General features: G+C 41.8%; 1 protein-coding gene across 1 annotated transcript in view; it reads left to right on the forward strand.

Annotated features, from left to right (window-relative positions):
* LOC129237246 (glutamate receptor-interacting protein 2) overlaps nucleotides 1-17399 on the forward strand; it is a 113474-nt gene extending 96075 nt beyond the window's left edge. Inside the window, exons 7-10 of the mRNA XM_054871839.1 lie at nucleotides 10850-12173; nucleotides 16214-16416; nucleotides 16471-16934; nucleotides 17012-17399. Coding sequence (XP_054727814.1) covers nucleotides 10850-12173; nucleotides 16214-16416; nucleotides 16471-16934; nucleotides 17012-17113 — 2093 coding nt within the window. The 3' untranslated portion in view covers nucleotides 17114-17399. The remainder of the gene's footprint in view (nucleotides 1-10849; nucleotides 12174-16213; nucleotides 16417-16470; nucleotides 16935-17011) is intronic.
* Nucleotides 17400-17727: the final 328 nt, after the last annotated feature.

Here is a 17727-nt window from a genome sequence, read left to right on the forward strand (position 1 = left end):
TTCCCATCGTCCACTTATCATGCAAAATATTAATCGCCGTTTCGGTCGACACACCTATGGCCTTTGTTACTTCGCGCACTTTCGTTCGTCGATCAGCGAGAATCATATCGTGGACTTTTTGAATGATTTCCTCGGTAACCACGTCTGCCGGCCGCCTTGGTTGCTGCTCATCAAAAATGGATGTTCACCCACATTTAAATTCGTTGAACTATATCTAACTGTGGTCATAGATGGTGCAGCGTCCCTATAGACAGCATCCAACTTTGCTTTTATCTCCTCGCATTTTTTCCCATCCAAAAACAAAAAGCGAATTACAGAACGATACTGCTCTTTTTCCATCTTAGTGAAAACCACGAAACACGTCTTACTCGAATAGCTGCCAAATCCAAAATAACCCATCAATCAGTTTGAAATTTGTTTTGCTGTCGTTTGATAGATGTCAGCACACGATGCTGTCTTCAATTTCCGTCAGGTACGCACTCTGTCATCCATGATGGGTGCTTATTGAACCGCCCTCGTATCTTTTCCTTGACTATCGGTTGCGATCAAGGCCTGTCGTCGCCATGTTGCAGCTCTCTTCTGGTCAACTCCTGTAAGGAGGAAATCAAACTCCTCGAATGTGCAGGAAAAATTCTTCTTATCGGGGTTCCAGGGCATAGGAGCATAGGCATATGAAATTGTCGATGTCAACAGAACCGGTTTTATTTTTCCCCATCTCAGAAATCGTTGTCGCTTAACCGTTGTTAAAGGGAACCTGCACAATTTCTTTCTTAAAAAAGCGCTAGACAGTTGGAGTTCTATCTTATCGTGTACTACATATCTCAAAACACTTTGGCCTCAGTACGACAGAACTAGGACGCTTAAAGTGCTAGGGGTCCTACGCCATTCACGTTCCAAACTCATAGCGGTGGTGGTCACGGGTCATTGATGGTCGGAACTCATGCGGGGAAGCTTGAGCTTCCGTACAACTTCCACTGCAGAAGCTGTAGGGAATCGGCTGAGAAATTGACTGTCGAACACTTTTTTTGCAAATGTCCGGGTTTGGCGACTAGGCGCTTTAGGTTTCTTAGTGTGCCTTTTGGGTATAGCCTGAGACAGTTCTCCAACCTAGATCTCGTTTCTATTATCCACTACATCAACAGCACCGGATAGCTGTAGATGGGTTTTCTTCCTTTAAGTTTTTGAAATTTTTCGCAGGTCGTGGTCTACACTATGAGTATCAATTAATTGCAGTGCCCCCGTAGTACTCTTGCCATGAAATATGTTGTGGTAAAAAGTATAAATATATATAAAAAAGTAAAAAACAAATTATAAAAAGTAAATAAATAATCAAAATCCTGCAACATGACTCGCGTCTATTATTTTGACCGCCACTGTATATACTGTCGCATTCTACCATAGTTCTGTGGCTGGAAATGATTCCAAAATTTACATACGATACGATTTTCACTCAGTTCTCTCTTTTCTGAAAACCAAAAAGTTGCAAGTTTTTGATTTATGCGACATTTGTGCGCTGTGTGGCACTTAACAATGGCGTTGTCATGTTGCTGGCGCGATGTTGCACGACTGCTAACAACATTTTGCGGTAACGGGCATTGTTTGGCGCCTAAAGGCAGGCATATCAGGGAAAACATATGTTTATAAGTATGTGTGTGTTTTTGTAATATGCGTAGTTTTTTCAAAGATTGGGTAAAATTGAATTCATTATTTTGTCAAGAAGAGGAGGGAAGTTAGTTAAACGGCGGTGTTTATTTTCATAAATATATTTTTTTTAATTTTATGTCATGCTTAACCTTTCAGATTTTAGAGCAAAATTGAAAATTTTCTTCATATTACAAATATTTTTTTCAATAAATTGTATAAATAATAAAATTTAAAATGTCATCTTCAGTTTTCAACTCTCCTTGGAGGGACTAGTTACCTTCGTGAAAATATCTAAGTGGTTTAAGCAACTTAGTTAATGCAGGTATCACAATGGGCCTTAAGGCTACCGAGTGTCTTATCTTAGACAAGTAACCTGGCTAACCTAACCTATCCTAGTTTTCAACTGATTTTGCATCGTCAACAGCTGAAATCACACGCGGCTTGCTTACTACAGTCAGCCTTTTACCGATGGTAGCTGCGGCTTCTCATTCAAGTCAGCTCCATAGCAACTATAACACTCACGACGGCTTGAGCCCTGAGCAACTCTTCTTACTACATATTTGTTCATTAAATGACATTTAGCCCCTAACTTTGCCATTAAGCCCGTCTTAATACTTACAACTCTCAGCTGGCTTTTGACTTACTGTGTGCTGGCATATTATCTGGGGGCCCTACTGAGATCTACCTGGTAGTCCAAGCGACGGTGGATAGCCTTGGTAATTAAAACTGCCTTTCAGCAGCATCTCGGGTCAGGCCCAGATAGGTACATTCTGGAGTCTCAGCTTTTAATAAATAAATCAGGATAGGACTAAAAGATAAAAGCGCACAAACACACCTCTCTCCTCAGCTCCTCAGAGTGTAAACATTCTAACCCGAACTTATTGATCGTGATAATGAAAATTTAAATTTTATCGAAGGACTATAACATGGCTCGAAGCTTTTTTTACAGTGACAGTCTTGCCAAAAAAATTTGGCGAAGGCCGGTTCGATACCAGCTGCTCAGTTTGTTTGGAAATAAAACTTCCAACAGTTCTTTCGGTGTGAAAGCGCCGAAACTAGAAACATTTAATATTTATTAATTATTTGCCATGGTTGAAGGAATACAGAAGATTGGGTATATGCGGCCCGCTACTGAGCTGTAAGTGAAATTGACAGAACCAGCTGTCGAGCTGACGTTTATTTACATTTCGCACTCCGCTTCATTTTTTAAAAATTGTGTTTCTCGTTTGTTTTTGAATAGCCAATGAAAATATTACTCATTCGAACTAAGGAGGCTCGTGAAAACAAAGTCTCCATCGAGCCTCATTTAATGAACAAATAGCTCAGCTATGGGCCACATTCAAACAAGATGTACATGGCAGGTAGTTTTATTTTTTTTTCCAAGATTGCTAAATTTATACTCTAAAATCATTATTTAAGGGAAAACCTGTGCAAATTACGAAATTTGCTTTTCGGTTCTTCAAAATCAATTATCTTCCTCCCCTTTTTGGTGAATACTTTCAAAACTGCAACTCATATAAAAATATGCAAAAATAATAAATAAATTGCAATAAAAAAATGTAAATAAAATAAGTGATAAAAAACCTTTTTTTCCAATGCCGGCCGCCTCTTGACAGGCAGTGGCAAACCTCCGAGAGTCGTAAGTCGACTATGAGTGACGTAAGTAGTCAAAATTATAAATCTTCTGATAGAGTAATTAATTTTGCGCCATAACGAACAAATGCTCTCTGCAGTGTTTCGCTCTTTAACACGTATTTTTATTTATTTTATTTTTAATGTTTCATTTTTTGAAAAAAAAAAAAAAAATGTGTGTGACAGTGTGGAAATTTTAGTCCATTACCATTGTGCAATTACGGCAATGAATGCTCGAAATTTAATTTATTTAATTTTTTTAACAATTTTTAATTCTTATGTGAAATAATACACTCAACACCGTCTGCAAAAAAAAAACACAAATGTCATGTTAACGCGGTTTTTAAGCCCCTTTAAGTTTGAAATTTTTCTACAAATTCTGATTTAATATTTTTATGAAAATTTGTTGAATTTTTTTATTTTTTTTTAATTAGCAAAAAGTTTGAAACTTGAACATGACCCAATAATTCGATCTTTTGAGTGTTCAAAAACTCTCTTGTGGTAGCTGATAAGCGAGAGCTCGCACTGTTTAAATAGACTGTTCACTGGACAAGGCTAGTTTACTAAGGCGGCAGCCTTTGGTCGGGAAAAACCCGAGTCATTCCGGTAACGTAAAACCGGCTGCCAATGGGAACTTCTACATTTCGAAACTCCCCCAGCCACCAGAGGGAGTCTCCCTGGTCACATACGCTGACGACTGCACGATAATGGCATCGGGCAATGACATCGATGGCTGGTGCTCCAAAGTGAACAACTACCTCACCGACCTTTCTCGCGTTTTCACTGCGAGGAATCTACAACTTTCCCCCACTAAATGCACGGCGACCCTCTTTACCACCTGGGCAAAAGAGGTGAAACTGCAACTCAAGGTAAAAGTCGATGGCACACCAATTCCGACTGTTAACAATCCCAAAATTTTGGTTGTAACCTTCGACAATTGCTCTCCTTCTCTGCGCACACAACCGCAATTGCCACTAAAGTCCAAAATGACACAGAAATGTTGCTATCGACATTTAAGGCAATTGGCCGGCTAGTTCTAAACTATGTTGCGCCTGTCTGGTCGCCTGGAACTAGTGACACGCAGTGGATAAACCTCCAGACATGCCAAAACACTGCCATTCGGACAGCGACGGGCTGCCTCCTCCAATACAACACCTTCACAACGAGGTACAGCTGCTTTCAGTAAAATAGCACAACAAACTGCTCAGCAGAAAGTTTCTACTAGGGTGCTACTGCAGGCTTCACCCTTGCAGACACCTGCTTGAGCCTGAGCCGCCTCCCGGCACGTCAGGAGACATCAACTACACTACGCCGACGAGATCCTGGACAAAACAAACACACACCTACTGGACCAAACAGTGTGTAGACAGACATTAAACGACATTTACCGGGAGACTGTTACCATCTTCATAAGCTCCCGTCCAGTGAATGCCGTCCAACCACCATCCATTGCAGATGAAGAGCTCCAGCTTCCTCGTGAGACACGTGTAACCCTGGCACAATTACGTTCTGGGTACTGTAGCAGGTTAAACTCCTACTTATCCAGAATTGACCCCGACATACCAAACTTATCTCCGGCATGTGTAGGCCCCCCGCACGACACTAACCACTTTTTCACATGCCCTTTAAAACCCACTCATCTAACACCCCTCTCCCTCTGACCCAACCTGTCGAAACGGCAGGTTTCATGGGCCTACCTTTAGATGAGACGAAGACAACCGGTGGTATACTCTACACTGACGGGACTTCTCTTACTGCTACAACAACAACAACAGCTCGCACTGTCTTAGCCTTGGGCGGTTGGTTTTGCTCAATTTTCCGAAGACTTCTGGCCGCGAATGGCTGTTTATCACTCAGAATTGACTACTTAAGTTAAGATTTTTCAGTCACTATTAACTTTTTTCAAATAATAATGGTAGTTTAATTCCAAAAAACAAAATCAAAAACACAGTTTATGACAAATAGTGACAAATGCTGCTAGCGAAGAAAAGAAGCTCCCTATAAATTATTGATTACTACTATGATTTATTCAATTTTTACTCAATGGAGATAAAAAGTTTCTGAGAAAAAATATTTTTTTACCCAATCTACAATATAGAAAGTGTCTACATGCGGTTAGTATCGAGTATTTTGGCTCGATTTTTATTTTCCCTCAAAATATTTGTATTTAGAAGAATGTCGTCACCGTCCACGACAAATCCACAGATTATCGAGATTAGGCCGCATAGAGCCGGCTAAGTGCGCAGGGTATTAATAAGGAATGGAAAAAATGTGAGTGCGAATTATTCTGAGAAATTTCATGCCAAGAAAACTGCTTTGAAAATTGCCAGTTCAAATTGATTTGTATTAGAAAATCAAAGGCTGGGGCACGCCATATGCCGTCATACATAGCCATTAACACAAATAACAATTGTTAGTTAGTAAGCATTTAATTTTTCGAAACCAAAACAAAAAAGCTTTTAATTGCATGACGATCGCCAATTTTTGCTACTTTGATGTTACATACCCGGCCGTAGTGCGGATCGAACTCAATGATTTCTCAATATTCCGCGCACAAACAAAGTCTAATACTATTTCGCTGGTTTAGAGCACAATTCACGCACCCATTAGAACAAAAAATAGACAACTCAGCAACGGCGCCCACATCAAAACGATCATCGCCTGCAAACTTAAGAGTTGGCATGGCGAGGCCGCAGTCAGCCGCACAATTTGACTTATGTCAATAGAAGTTTGTGACATTTGCTGATCATAAAATAATACAACCACACGCACATACACGCACATTCTCATACACTTATACATTTAAGATGCGTATAAAAAATTACCTTATGACGAAAGTAAAGTGAATGGTTGGTCACGCACTATCGAGGTGTGGGAGGTTGCACAGACAGCCAAAAACCCATAGATTAAGTTTTCAAAGTTGGTTCTTTGCGAGAACTCCATTAAATCGGGAAGACACACTTCAAATGTGGCAGGCACTGCGGCATAAAGTCATTTGCTATTTTTAATTTTTTATTTCCACAAATTTCTTTTGATCATTCGAAGTAGTTGCAGTGGATAGAGGGACTTTATTGAGTTTTATTACTTGTCCGTGTGCAATTTAAGATGCAAATGCGGAAAAAATTTATAGTTATTATTTCGATAAGCTATTTTAACTTGTTAGCCGCTCGTTTGTGGGAAATTTCAAATGTTTTCCGAAACTCTACCCGCTGCGTATTTTGAGATAAAATTATTTGTTAGGGAAATTATGTTTATTTGGCAGACATACGAGGTGTGGCTATTAAGTAATGAGAGAGACGTTGTATAATATTTGATTTTAGGCAGGACTCATAGAGGGTCTCCCGAACGCAAAAAAATGCTATCTGTCCTTTCTCAATTATTTAAATTATACCAGATGCTAAACAGGTAATTTGAAATCGCTTTTTCGTTATGTTGGACTACCCGCTGAGCCCATTCAATTACATTATTTCAGAATATTACAAGTATAACATTTTGAATAGCTAAAAGGCACACTACTTTTTAAAAACATTTCCAGTCATTAATAAAATGTTTTTTTTATTGACCGGGAGTAGTGAAAAATCGTAAAATCAAAAATGTATAAAGCGGCCAAGCGCTTGGTAATAATTTTACTGACGATTATGACGAATCAGTTAAGAAGATTAACACAAAATTAGAAAAAATCGGACCCTTCAATTAACATCTAAAAGAAAAAAGTCAACGCACAGCAAAAACAACTTGAACAACCAGTGGAAATGTTCGACTTATGGATATTTCGAGGCATAAAATATTCTTATTTCCTTCAAGAAACTACATTTATGTATAAAGGGTGGCTAAATTTCAAGGGCCGATGTTGAATGTGAACCACACTTAAACGTCAACGACACCGTTGGACTTCTTTTTTTGGGGTTATTTGAAAGAAGAGGTGTACGTCGATAAGCCAACAACAATTTAAGAGCTAAAGGATGAGATAATTCGGCACATTAACGGCATAGAACCTCACTTATGCCTCAGCATCGTCGAAAATTTTGACCATCGGATGGAGGTGTGCCGCCGAGGCCGCGGCAGCCATTTGGCCGATAGATTATTCCATACGTAATTGAGCTGTACCAATATTATCATAATAAAGAGAAGTGACAATAATTTCTTAAAACAATTGTATTTTATTCAAAATCGACACCGGCCCTTGAAACTTAACCACCTTTTATAAGACACTTATTTATTAATTCCAAGTATTAGGTTGGGGTATAACAGCTTAGCGTTTTTACCGACGACTTTTATTTAAACAAAAACCATAATTACATCAATAAGGGAATAAATTATATATTCGCTGTTGCTGTTTACAGCCTCTTCCCACTCTCGACCAATTTGTTGATGTTGTTCTGCCAAAAATCGCCTGGTCTGGTGGCAAAGAAGTTGTTGAGCCAGTTTTTAAAGACCACTTTGTTATCGAAGGCAACATCCTTCATATGGTTTGACAGGGAGCGGGAAAGATGGTAATCGGAGAATACAGCGGACGCTGAAGAACCTTCCATTAGAGCTCTTGGAGTGCGACTTTGACGACATGTGCAACATGGACCTTGGCGTTATCGTGAAGGAGCATGGTTTGACTATGTCGATCAGGTTTTTTCAGACTCACGTGGTGTAGCTGGGCAATGTAGACCTCCGTGTTGACCTTGGCATTCTTTTTGAGCATTTTCCAGTGCACCATGCCCTCCCAGTCCCACCAAACACATTTCGTGACCTTCCTTGGAAGAAGATTCGGCTTGACTCTCGGCTTTGGCGTATCTTCTGGAGTCACCCACTTCTTTTTTGCGCCATTCCTTATCTCCCGTGACGATTCGGTACAAAAAGTGCTGCTTACACCCCGCAGGTTGCTCGATGGTGGGCGTGATGCTGAGAAGTAATTTGAAGGCGACTTTCTTTGTTTTTTTCGGTGAGCTCGAGATTTTTCAATTTTTCGGTAAATCCCATTGAATGAAGGACATTGAGGATCGTATTACGATAGTAGGTCATTTTTTTCTGCCAATTCACGACTGGTTTGGCGTTAGTTCACCTACAAAAGTGATTTGAGACGTTCTTCATCGAATTCAGAAGACCTTCCACTGCGGGACGTATCATCGTCGTCAAAGTCGTCATTTTTGAACTTTGCAAACCATTTCCGTGCTGCAGACTCGCCTATGACACCTTCTCTATACACGTCGCAAATGTCCCGTGCTGCTTCGGCTACTTTTGATTTCGATGGAAAGCAGAGTAAAGCAGGTGTCGAAAATTTTGATTTTTGCCTCCTGGGTGTTCATTTCTAAGACTCAAAACTAATAAACAATTAAATAACTCAAAAATAAAATTAACATAGTTTTGTAGAGCAGAAAGAGTTCTATTGAATGGATACTTACCCTTTGCTAAACAGCAAACAAAGCGTTGTAAAGTAAAAGGAAATATAAAAACGTTATGAACTTATTCCCCAATCTAATAGTGCTGTTTTCAGAAAGGGGACTGATGGGTACATGTCTGACGTGCTCTCTCATTTTTTTCTATTCTTTTAAGTCCTGGTATCCAGTGAATAATAGCCTGCCCATTACCATAGAGTTCATCTATTTCGGAACTGCACTGTTGAACACATTCCGAGTTAGTCCAAGGAGCCATAATTGCTTTAATAACAACTTGGTTAGCAATGAAAATGTTTGTCCCAGTATTAAGAGTGGTTATGCTGTTCAAGAAGCAATGAACTTTGTTGTGGAAAACAGGTGAAGAGGCAGATATGTATGTGTCTGCAGCGATAGCAAAGCTGCGCTCATGGCCATAGACAGCCCGCCAATCACTTCAAGTCTAGTTGAGTCCTGTACATCCGGGCTGAACTATGTCGGTAGACATAATAACCTGATGCTAACATGGGTCGCGGGACACGTGGGTATTGCGGGTAACGAGACCTCTGACTCTTTAGCTAGAATGAGCTCTGAGGCCTACTTCTTTGGCCCGCAGCACGTTCTGCCACTGACTTCTGCAGCCATTAAAGCCAGCAAACGGGTTACTGCAACTCACAAGCGCGTTTGGCAGGCTGACAGAGGCTGCAGATGGGCAAAACTGATGTTACCTGGTATGCCCGACCGACTGTCGCAAATCCTCCCGTAATTAACCAGAAGGGACTGTCGGTAGTTTGGCGGTTTGGACTGATGACGGGCCACTTTCTATGGGCAAAGCACATGGAAAAGATGGGCATCTCAGACAGTGCACTCTGCCCAGCATGTGGAGAGGAGGATGAGGCAGCGGACGACTTTCTGTGCGTCTGCCTGGCTTTCGCTCGAATCAGGCTTGAGGTCTGTGGCACTGGTGTGTTAAGAAGCGGCCAGCTTGGTTCCTTGGCACCACAAGATCTACTCAAATTTCTATGGAGGTTGGAGAACTGCTTTTTTTCAGCATAGATTTTGGCTTGAAATATACTATAGTAATTAGGGAGTCTGAAAGACTTTTTGAGTTCAAATTGCGGACAAAAGACGGCTGCTTCTGCTCCTTCTGCCATTTTGGACCCACCTGTAGAGAAATTGGATGAATGGTATGATGCTAAAATCTTTGCCAAATTTAACTTGTGGAATTTTCAGTACGTAAAAATTTGCTGAGTTTTATTCACACAGTTTTTGTGCGCATATAAACCATATTTTTAAAAGAAATTTACGAAAAAAGTAAATATTGCCTAACGCAACTGTACGATTTTCAGTGACACTCACTGTAAACTATTTTGAATGGGTAGTATATTTTCACTCACAAAGCAATAAATTAAGTCAAACATAAAAATTGTTTAGAAGACAGATATTGGAAAACATTTTAAAATTGCCTAAAAGGTCACATCCTACAAATCGGGCGATTTAACGGCGTCACGCAGATGCATTCGATAAAGCTCTCCTCCTCCTCCTCCTCCTCCTTCGTTCACCTCCCAACCAAACATGCGTAACTCTTTGACTTGTGGGGATTTTGGGTAACAGCATCGAGTTGTAGGAACAACTTCGACATCGAACATAAATGCATTACATATTTTGGTGCACACAAAGAAAAAAATGTTAAATGTTAAAAAAAAAATAGTTTTTTCGTGTTTCGGAATTTTATTGAAATATTTATTGGTTGTCGAATTTAGTGAACGCTTCACTTTCAGAATCTGCTTAAACGATGTGTTTGTTGCACGCGCACAGTTCACCCGTTGATGGGGCATCAGAAACGGATGAAATGTTGGAAAGTGAAAAAAGCATAAAAAGCTAAGATACAATGAAAAGACCTGCAAATCTTTGAAATCTCGTAAACGTGTGCGCGTGCGAGTGAGCACTTAATTTCCATTAAACAATATTGATGGGGTCGCTAAAAATAGCGACGGGGGCAAGTTTGGTTGGAAATGCACAGAACTTTCACTCAACCGCCACAAAACTCACAATTCATAGCTCCCCCCATCATACGCACTCACACACACACTAATACATACACACACACCCACTTATCTTCACTTAACAATTTTCTATTTTCCAATTTTTGTTTGTTGTTCTTTTTTGTATTAATTCTCCACACATTTTCCACACTTTTGCGCTTTTAGGTCACACCACGCTCGGCAGTCCGAAGTATGGTTTCAGCACATTGGAGTCACGCAAGTCACGGCAGCGCCAACGTTTCGTACGAAAAAGTTCGCTCCCACTTGATGGTGGTGGTGGTGCTGGAGGCAGCGCTGGCGGCGGAGCGGGTAGTGCGAACGCCGGAGGCTGCGGCGTCGGCAGTAACAGCTGCAATGGCGGTGGCAGCACCGGCAGCAACAGTGGCACAGCCAGCAGTGCTAGTGCCGGTAGTAGCGCCAGCGGCAGCAGCACCGGTGTCAATAGCAGTGCTGCTTCTTCGGCTGGAGTTGGCGGCATCATCAGCGCAGCGCAGATTGGCACGACGCTACATCATCCCAGCGCCATTGGTATTTGTCGCTCTGAAACATTTCCGGTGCTGCTGGACTGCAGTCAAGGTTCCGGCATAGTACTCGGCCCGTCGACTGTATGCGGACGCGCCGTCACAATTGCGCAAGTGTTGCCCGATTCGGTGGCCGATCGTAGTGGCTCCATACAGAAGGGCGATCGCATTGTGGCCATCAATAAAATGTATAATTTGGATGTGCAAACGATGCGCCAGTTGTTGGGTGAGAATCGCACGCTGCAGTCACAGAAATCACAACAATCGCCAGCAGCCAATTGGTTGGAGTTGGAGATCGAAATCGATATGGCCGACTCGGTGGTGCCATCAAGCGGTGTGTATAATGTGAAATTGTTGCGTGCCGGCAAATCGGGACTGGGTATTAGCGTGAATGGTTCTAGTCATGGTGGTTTTGTTATATCCGATGTGAAACCCGGCAGTCCAGCACATCGCACCGGTTCGTTACGTGGCGGCGATATACTATTGGCCGTGGACAATCACCCGGTGCAACACTACAATGTGGACTCATTGCTGAAGGAGAGTCCAGCAGCCATTGATTTTACAACGCTTACAGTGAAGCGTGTCATGTTGCCGGATTTCCTGTTCGATGCGCAGCAAAAAATGCCGAATCCCATCTATAGTAATTGCCCGGCCAGTCCGAGTGAACATGATTTGTACAGCACAGCCGCCTATGTTACGTCCAAGTTCAATGATTGCTTGTCGTTAAAATCTACGACGCCACAGCCAGACTTCTTCCATACCTCTGGCGGTACGGACGATGGCTGTAGCCTACAGTCGGTGCAAATGCGTCATCATCCACATCCCTGCAATACTTGGAGCGCCAACACGTCCGCGATGGGTCGTTCGTTCGCAGCGCAGAATACACAGAGTCTGACTACCGAACTGCCGGACAATGAGGACAACAATTATCAAGACTTCACCAGCTATGACCTGGATCGTTATGCGAGGTGAGTTGGCTAACAAAAGCATACCCTTGTATTTCTCCTCATTATTTTTCTGTTTCCTTTGCAAATTTGACATTAAGCACTTTGACTTTGGTAGTTCTCTACATGCGCGTGTTTTAACAGAGACTAATATCAGTCCCCTAAGCACCATCCCAGGTGGTCAACTCGCCCGAACTATTCAACTATTTCCTAGTTTAGGAAAGAAAAATACTTCAAATACTTTTTAGTAAATATTCGATGTTCTCGGGGGTCAGCTCTAGTTATAGAAGGAAGCGACTGCTTACCAAGCGGAATGATTCCTGCCTATTTCTCATTAATATATTTCAAGTCTCTGTGTCATATGTTAGGACGAGCTTGGTAAGGGACTGATTATATGCATTTTGTGCTTGGCGAGCGCGGAGTAAACTGTTCAATCGTCTACACAGTCTGAAGTAGCATTGTATTGGCGAGAAATATTCTCCGTTGGCTGATATTTGGCTGATATTATAAGCGATGTAGATCTATCTATATTGGAAAAGCCTACACTTACGGCGAGGAAGTGGTTTTAGAGCCATACAACTTAGGAGACTGAGTCGTCCTCCACAATCGGATGAGAAAAATCTGAAAGAGAGAGATATTCATTTTGTACGGCTACCCATTACCAGAACTGTTGCATACGTTTCAAGGACTCAGCGAGTACAAAGCGAGCCATAAAGAGCAGGTTCAGGACTGATAGATAGCTTATACATCGTTTCTGAAGTGTTTTGTATGATTTGCCTGCATCAAGAAAAGAACTTGAATGAAAAAGAGGATAGTTGTGTCTTTCGCCAACCAATATTTGATAGATTTGCCTACACGATTTTTGAATAGGAGGCATCGTCATCGTCACCATCATCATCAATAGCACAGACTTATGCAGACCATTATTTCCACAACTTCGGGTCTTCTTTCTGATCGATCATCTGCTACGACTTCCAGTTTGCGATCCTCATTTTCCACAAGTCGACTGTGACCTCATCAATCCAGCGTTTATTTGGTTTGTTTAAATGTATGAATAAGGTGCAACCGACTGCTATAATTTGTTATCTCTTTTCGCGCGTGGTCCTTGGGCACTTTGCCATTATCTTTCAAATGTAGATCTTGAGATTTTTTCGGTTAGCTTTCGTCCGCCCAAAATTCTGGTACTGAGTTTGAGCAGATAAATGAAGAGAAGGCGAAATACATGACACGATCCTTTGAATGTGAAGCTATATTGTTTAGCTCTTTCAAGAGTTTAAATACTTCCGACCGTCCTTACCGATACAAGACCGTATTTAAGCAGATTACAGCGCATAATTTGGCCATGTCAAACTTATGAAGTCTTCACTGTTATCAAAGGAACAAAAGCTAAAGATTTACAAAACTATAATACGACGGGTCCTCATCTATAGTTGTGAAATATGGGTCCTTAAAGTTAATGACGTGAATTTACTGATGCGATTTGAAAGAAAAATTCTCAGAAAAATATTCGGCCCAAAAGATTAGAAGACGGTACATACCGTATACGGTATAACCACAAGCTCAGTGATTTAATCGCGGGACGAAATGTAACGCGGTTTATAAAGTCGCAAAGATTACGGTGGTATGGATACGTCCTTAGAATGAGCAGCGAAAGAGCGACCAAAAAAGTTTTTGAAGCAAATTCTGATGGAGTAAGCAGGGATGCCGACCAAGGTGACGATGGTTGCAAGACGAAGAAGACGACATACGTAAGATGAGAATCTCACAACATAGAGCAAAAGCGGGATGTCGAAAATAATGGAGACGTATTGTAGAGGAGGCAATGGTCCACCCTGGACTGTAATGCCAATATGATGATGACGATCATGATGAGTTTGAGCTGATATTGTGCACTAATAATTCTCAGGTGTTGCACCCCCACTTACTCTATCCTGTCTTCCTCTCTTTATCTTTTCTCCCTTTCAGCCGTGCAATGGTATCGCAAGGTACGATTTTTGTTTCTCGTCCAAGTGAGGCTCCACTCATAGGCCACCATATAACCTAACCCGCTCCATTCAGAAGCTCACTTCCATAGCTTTGTTGTTAGAGAATATTTCCAAAAAATATAAACTTGAGCCAAGGATCTCGCATATAAAGGGACTGAAATGTGGTTCAGGTGCATCCACTCGAATCATAGTCTCGGTGGGCATGATCTTTATTTCAAAAATAGTGTATGCGTTGTGAATTTCAGAGAACATACATCTCAAGTAGAATAAGCTGCGAGATTTACGCACACTTATACAACCAGGCTAATTTGGTAGAGAAGAGAAGAAAAGCTCAGAATCACAAGAATTGCTCAACCTCTTAAGATAGAACATCTCGAAGGTAGTGGCTTAAGTCACCGGTAAATGGCCCTCTTCTAAGCTAGGAAGGGGTATTTTCTGATGAGTATTCAGCAGAAGTTGTAGCGACGAGGAAGAAGAAGAAACAGTAGAACACTTCCTCTGTAATTGTCCAGCCTTAGCTAGGGGTAGAGCAAAGTTGTTAGGAAAATACTCTTTTAACTCTCTTACGAAACTATCCGGCGTTGGGATAAAATCTATTCTTTCGCTTTATAAGAGAATCTAACTGCTTCCATGAGGAATTAACACTGAAGTTGCCGTGTGACACAGTGGTACCACAATGGACCTGCATGGGCTAAACGAGTTGGCTATTCTAAACCAACTGCCACAAAAACCTGGCCTAACCTATTCCGACTACTTCAGACCCGGCATTAGATGCTCTGGTTCATCTACCACCACTTGATGTTTTCATCCAAGGAGAGGCATTGAAGGCAATCTGCAGGCTCACATAGTAAGAAAATTGGTACGGCTCCTGTCCGGCATTGGACAATACAGAAGGCATGGACTTCGATCCAACGATTCTCTCCATGCCTCTCGATTCCATGCCATCAGGAGTCGTGCTTGACAAGAGACACAGTGTGGTGCTGCCAGAGGCTCAGTTGTGGCAAACTTTGAAAATGAGAACGGCAAACACTGTTTCCGTATTTTCACGGATGGCTCCAGGAACGAGCACGGTTCCGGCTCTGGTGTCTACGTGGAATCCAGCAGGACAAAACTACCTTTTACTCTTGTTTCAGGCGGAGTGGAGAGGCAGATCTGTATGTGTCTGCAGCGATAGCAAAGCTGCGCTCATGGCCTTAGACAGCCCTTCAACCGGTTCAAGGGTGGTTGAATCCTGTAAATCTAGGCTGAACTATGTCGGTAGATATAATATCTTGATGCTGACATGGGTCCCGGAACACAGGGGTATCGTTGGTAACGAGATCTCTGACTCTTTAGTTAGGATGGACTCTGAAACCAACTTCTTTGGCCCGCAGGACATTCTGCCACTGACTTCTCCCTTTAAAGCCACAGTTGGGAAACGGGTATTTCAACCCACAAACCGAGCTTGGCAGACTGACAGAGGCTGCAGAGGGACAAAACTGATGTTAGCCGTCATTTCCGACCGACTGTCGTGGATTCTGCTGTCATTAAGCAGAAGAGACTGCAGGCAGCTGTTTGGACTGATAACGGTCACTTTCTATGGCAAAGCACATGGAAAAGGTAAGCGTCTCAGACAGTGCACTCTGCCAAGCATTTGGAGAGGAGGATGAGACGGAGGACCACTTTCTGTGCGTCTGCCCGCCCTTCGCTCGAAACAGGCTTGAGGTTTTTGGCACTGATGTGTTAAGAAGCGACCACCTTGGCTCCTTGGCACCACAAGGTCTACTCTGATTTCTTCGGAGGTCGGTTGGATTTAAAGAAAATTAAAAATGGAAACCGAGAGTAGTACAATGGATTAAATATTGTCTGCGTGCTGTACCTGCTAGTTGTCCCGACAAAAAATCAAAAAAGCCTAACCTATAGTCGGTTTTCTGTTTTAACTATTATATATCCATGCAATAAGCGAACAGTTCAATCTAGGTTAATTTCAATGTGACCTGAGCAGCGGTTTCTTATTCATTCAACTTAGTTTCCCACGCATTCAGGGAGCTATACCAAAGACAGCACTAAATTAATAAAATATATTTCTTCTCCACACAGTGCCGACTGCAGCGCCCTGCCGCCACCCATGGAGAATAAGGTCTACGGTTCGGCGGCCAGCTCCAGTAGCAAAAGCAGCGGCAGCAGTCTGCACCAGATCATCTTCACCGTGCGTCTGGAGCCCAAAGGCGGTCTGTTGGGCATTACGCTGGCGGGTAGCGAGGATATTAGCAAACCCATATCGATTAGCGGACTTGTGGAAGGTGAGTGCAACGCGATTAGGCAACTCTCGCACTACTAAAACACTTTTCTTCTAGGTGGCATTGCACACAAACATGGCCAAATTCAGGTTGGCGACCAGTTGCTGGCCATCAATGAGGATTCGGTGCAGGGCATGCCACTCTCGCATGCGACAAACATTTTGCAAAATCTCAGCGACACAGTTGACTTGAAGATATTGCGCGCTCACGAGATATCCAGCATTATGGCGGGTGGGCATTTGAATGGCGACAATATGCCACAGCCACAAGCAATTTATGCCAAAGTGCAGCGTCGGCCACGCAGTCCCTCCTCGAACGCTGATGGTACATCGTCGGCCGGCGGTAAAGATGGCAAACATCGCATTTTCCATGTGACGCTGAAAAAGGATAAAGTTTATGATGATTATGGATTTTCGGTGTCGGATGGTCTATACGAAAGGGGGGTGTTCATCAATCGCATACGCTCGGGCGGACCGGCGGACTTGAGTGGCGTACTAAAGCCTTTCGATAGAATTATGCAGGTGAGTGAGGAGGGTTTTTTTCTCCTATTTTGTGTTATTGGGTTTTTATATATTGATTTCTTTTTTTCTCTGCGCAGGTGAATGAAATGAAAACACAAGACTTCGATTGCTGCCTGACAGTGCCTTTGATAGCAGCCGCTGGTGACAAGATCGAGCTGATCATACAACGCACGGAATGATCGTGGCGCCTGCCAGAGCAGCTGGTCTTCAAATACAAATACTGACAATGCGTGTGCCTTTTTTTCCTTTTCTTTCAAATGACTAACTGTTCTACACAATTTTTTTTGTTTCGAGATGAATAAGAAATTTACGCAAAAACTATTTAAATCTTTACCAAATTGCGAAAAAAGTAAATGCCAAGATTCACACCAACAAATAACGCAGAACCCAAGCCAAATATAAATTAATTTAAATAAATAAAAAAAAACACAAATATTTATGTTAAGTTTTAGTTTTAAGCGCTGATTTAACAGAACAAAAAAAATGTTTTCTTGAAAACGTAATTTTTCAAAAATACTAATTTAAAAAAAAATATTAAAAATATTAAATATTAAATATTAAAAATAGAAGTTAGCGATAAACCACAGTGCCATTGACATTCAAATAAAGCTTTTGATATAAATTTTTTTAATGTTTATATAAAAGAGAATTTCCTTCCAGCTTTAAAAACCACAAATGAAAAATGGACAATAATGCAACTGTAGTGACCCAAATACACACACACACACATGCACATGTATGTATGTATGTGGAACTTAAATTAGCTTACATTTACACAGACGTACTTTCATAA

Source organism: Anastrepha obliqua, chromosome 2, assembly GCF_027943255.1.
Source record: "Anastrepha obliqua isolate idAnaObli1 chromosome 2, idAnaObli1_1.0, whole genome shotgun sequence".
Taxonomy (NCBI): domain Eukaryota; kingdom Metazoa; phylum Arthropoda; class Insecta; order Diptera; family Tephritidae; genus Anastrepha; species Anastrepha obliqua.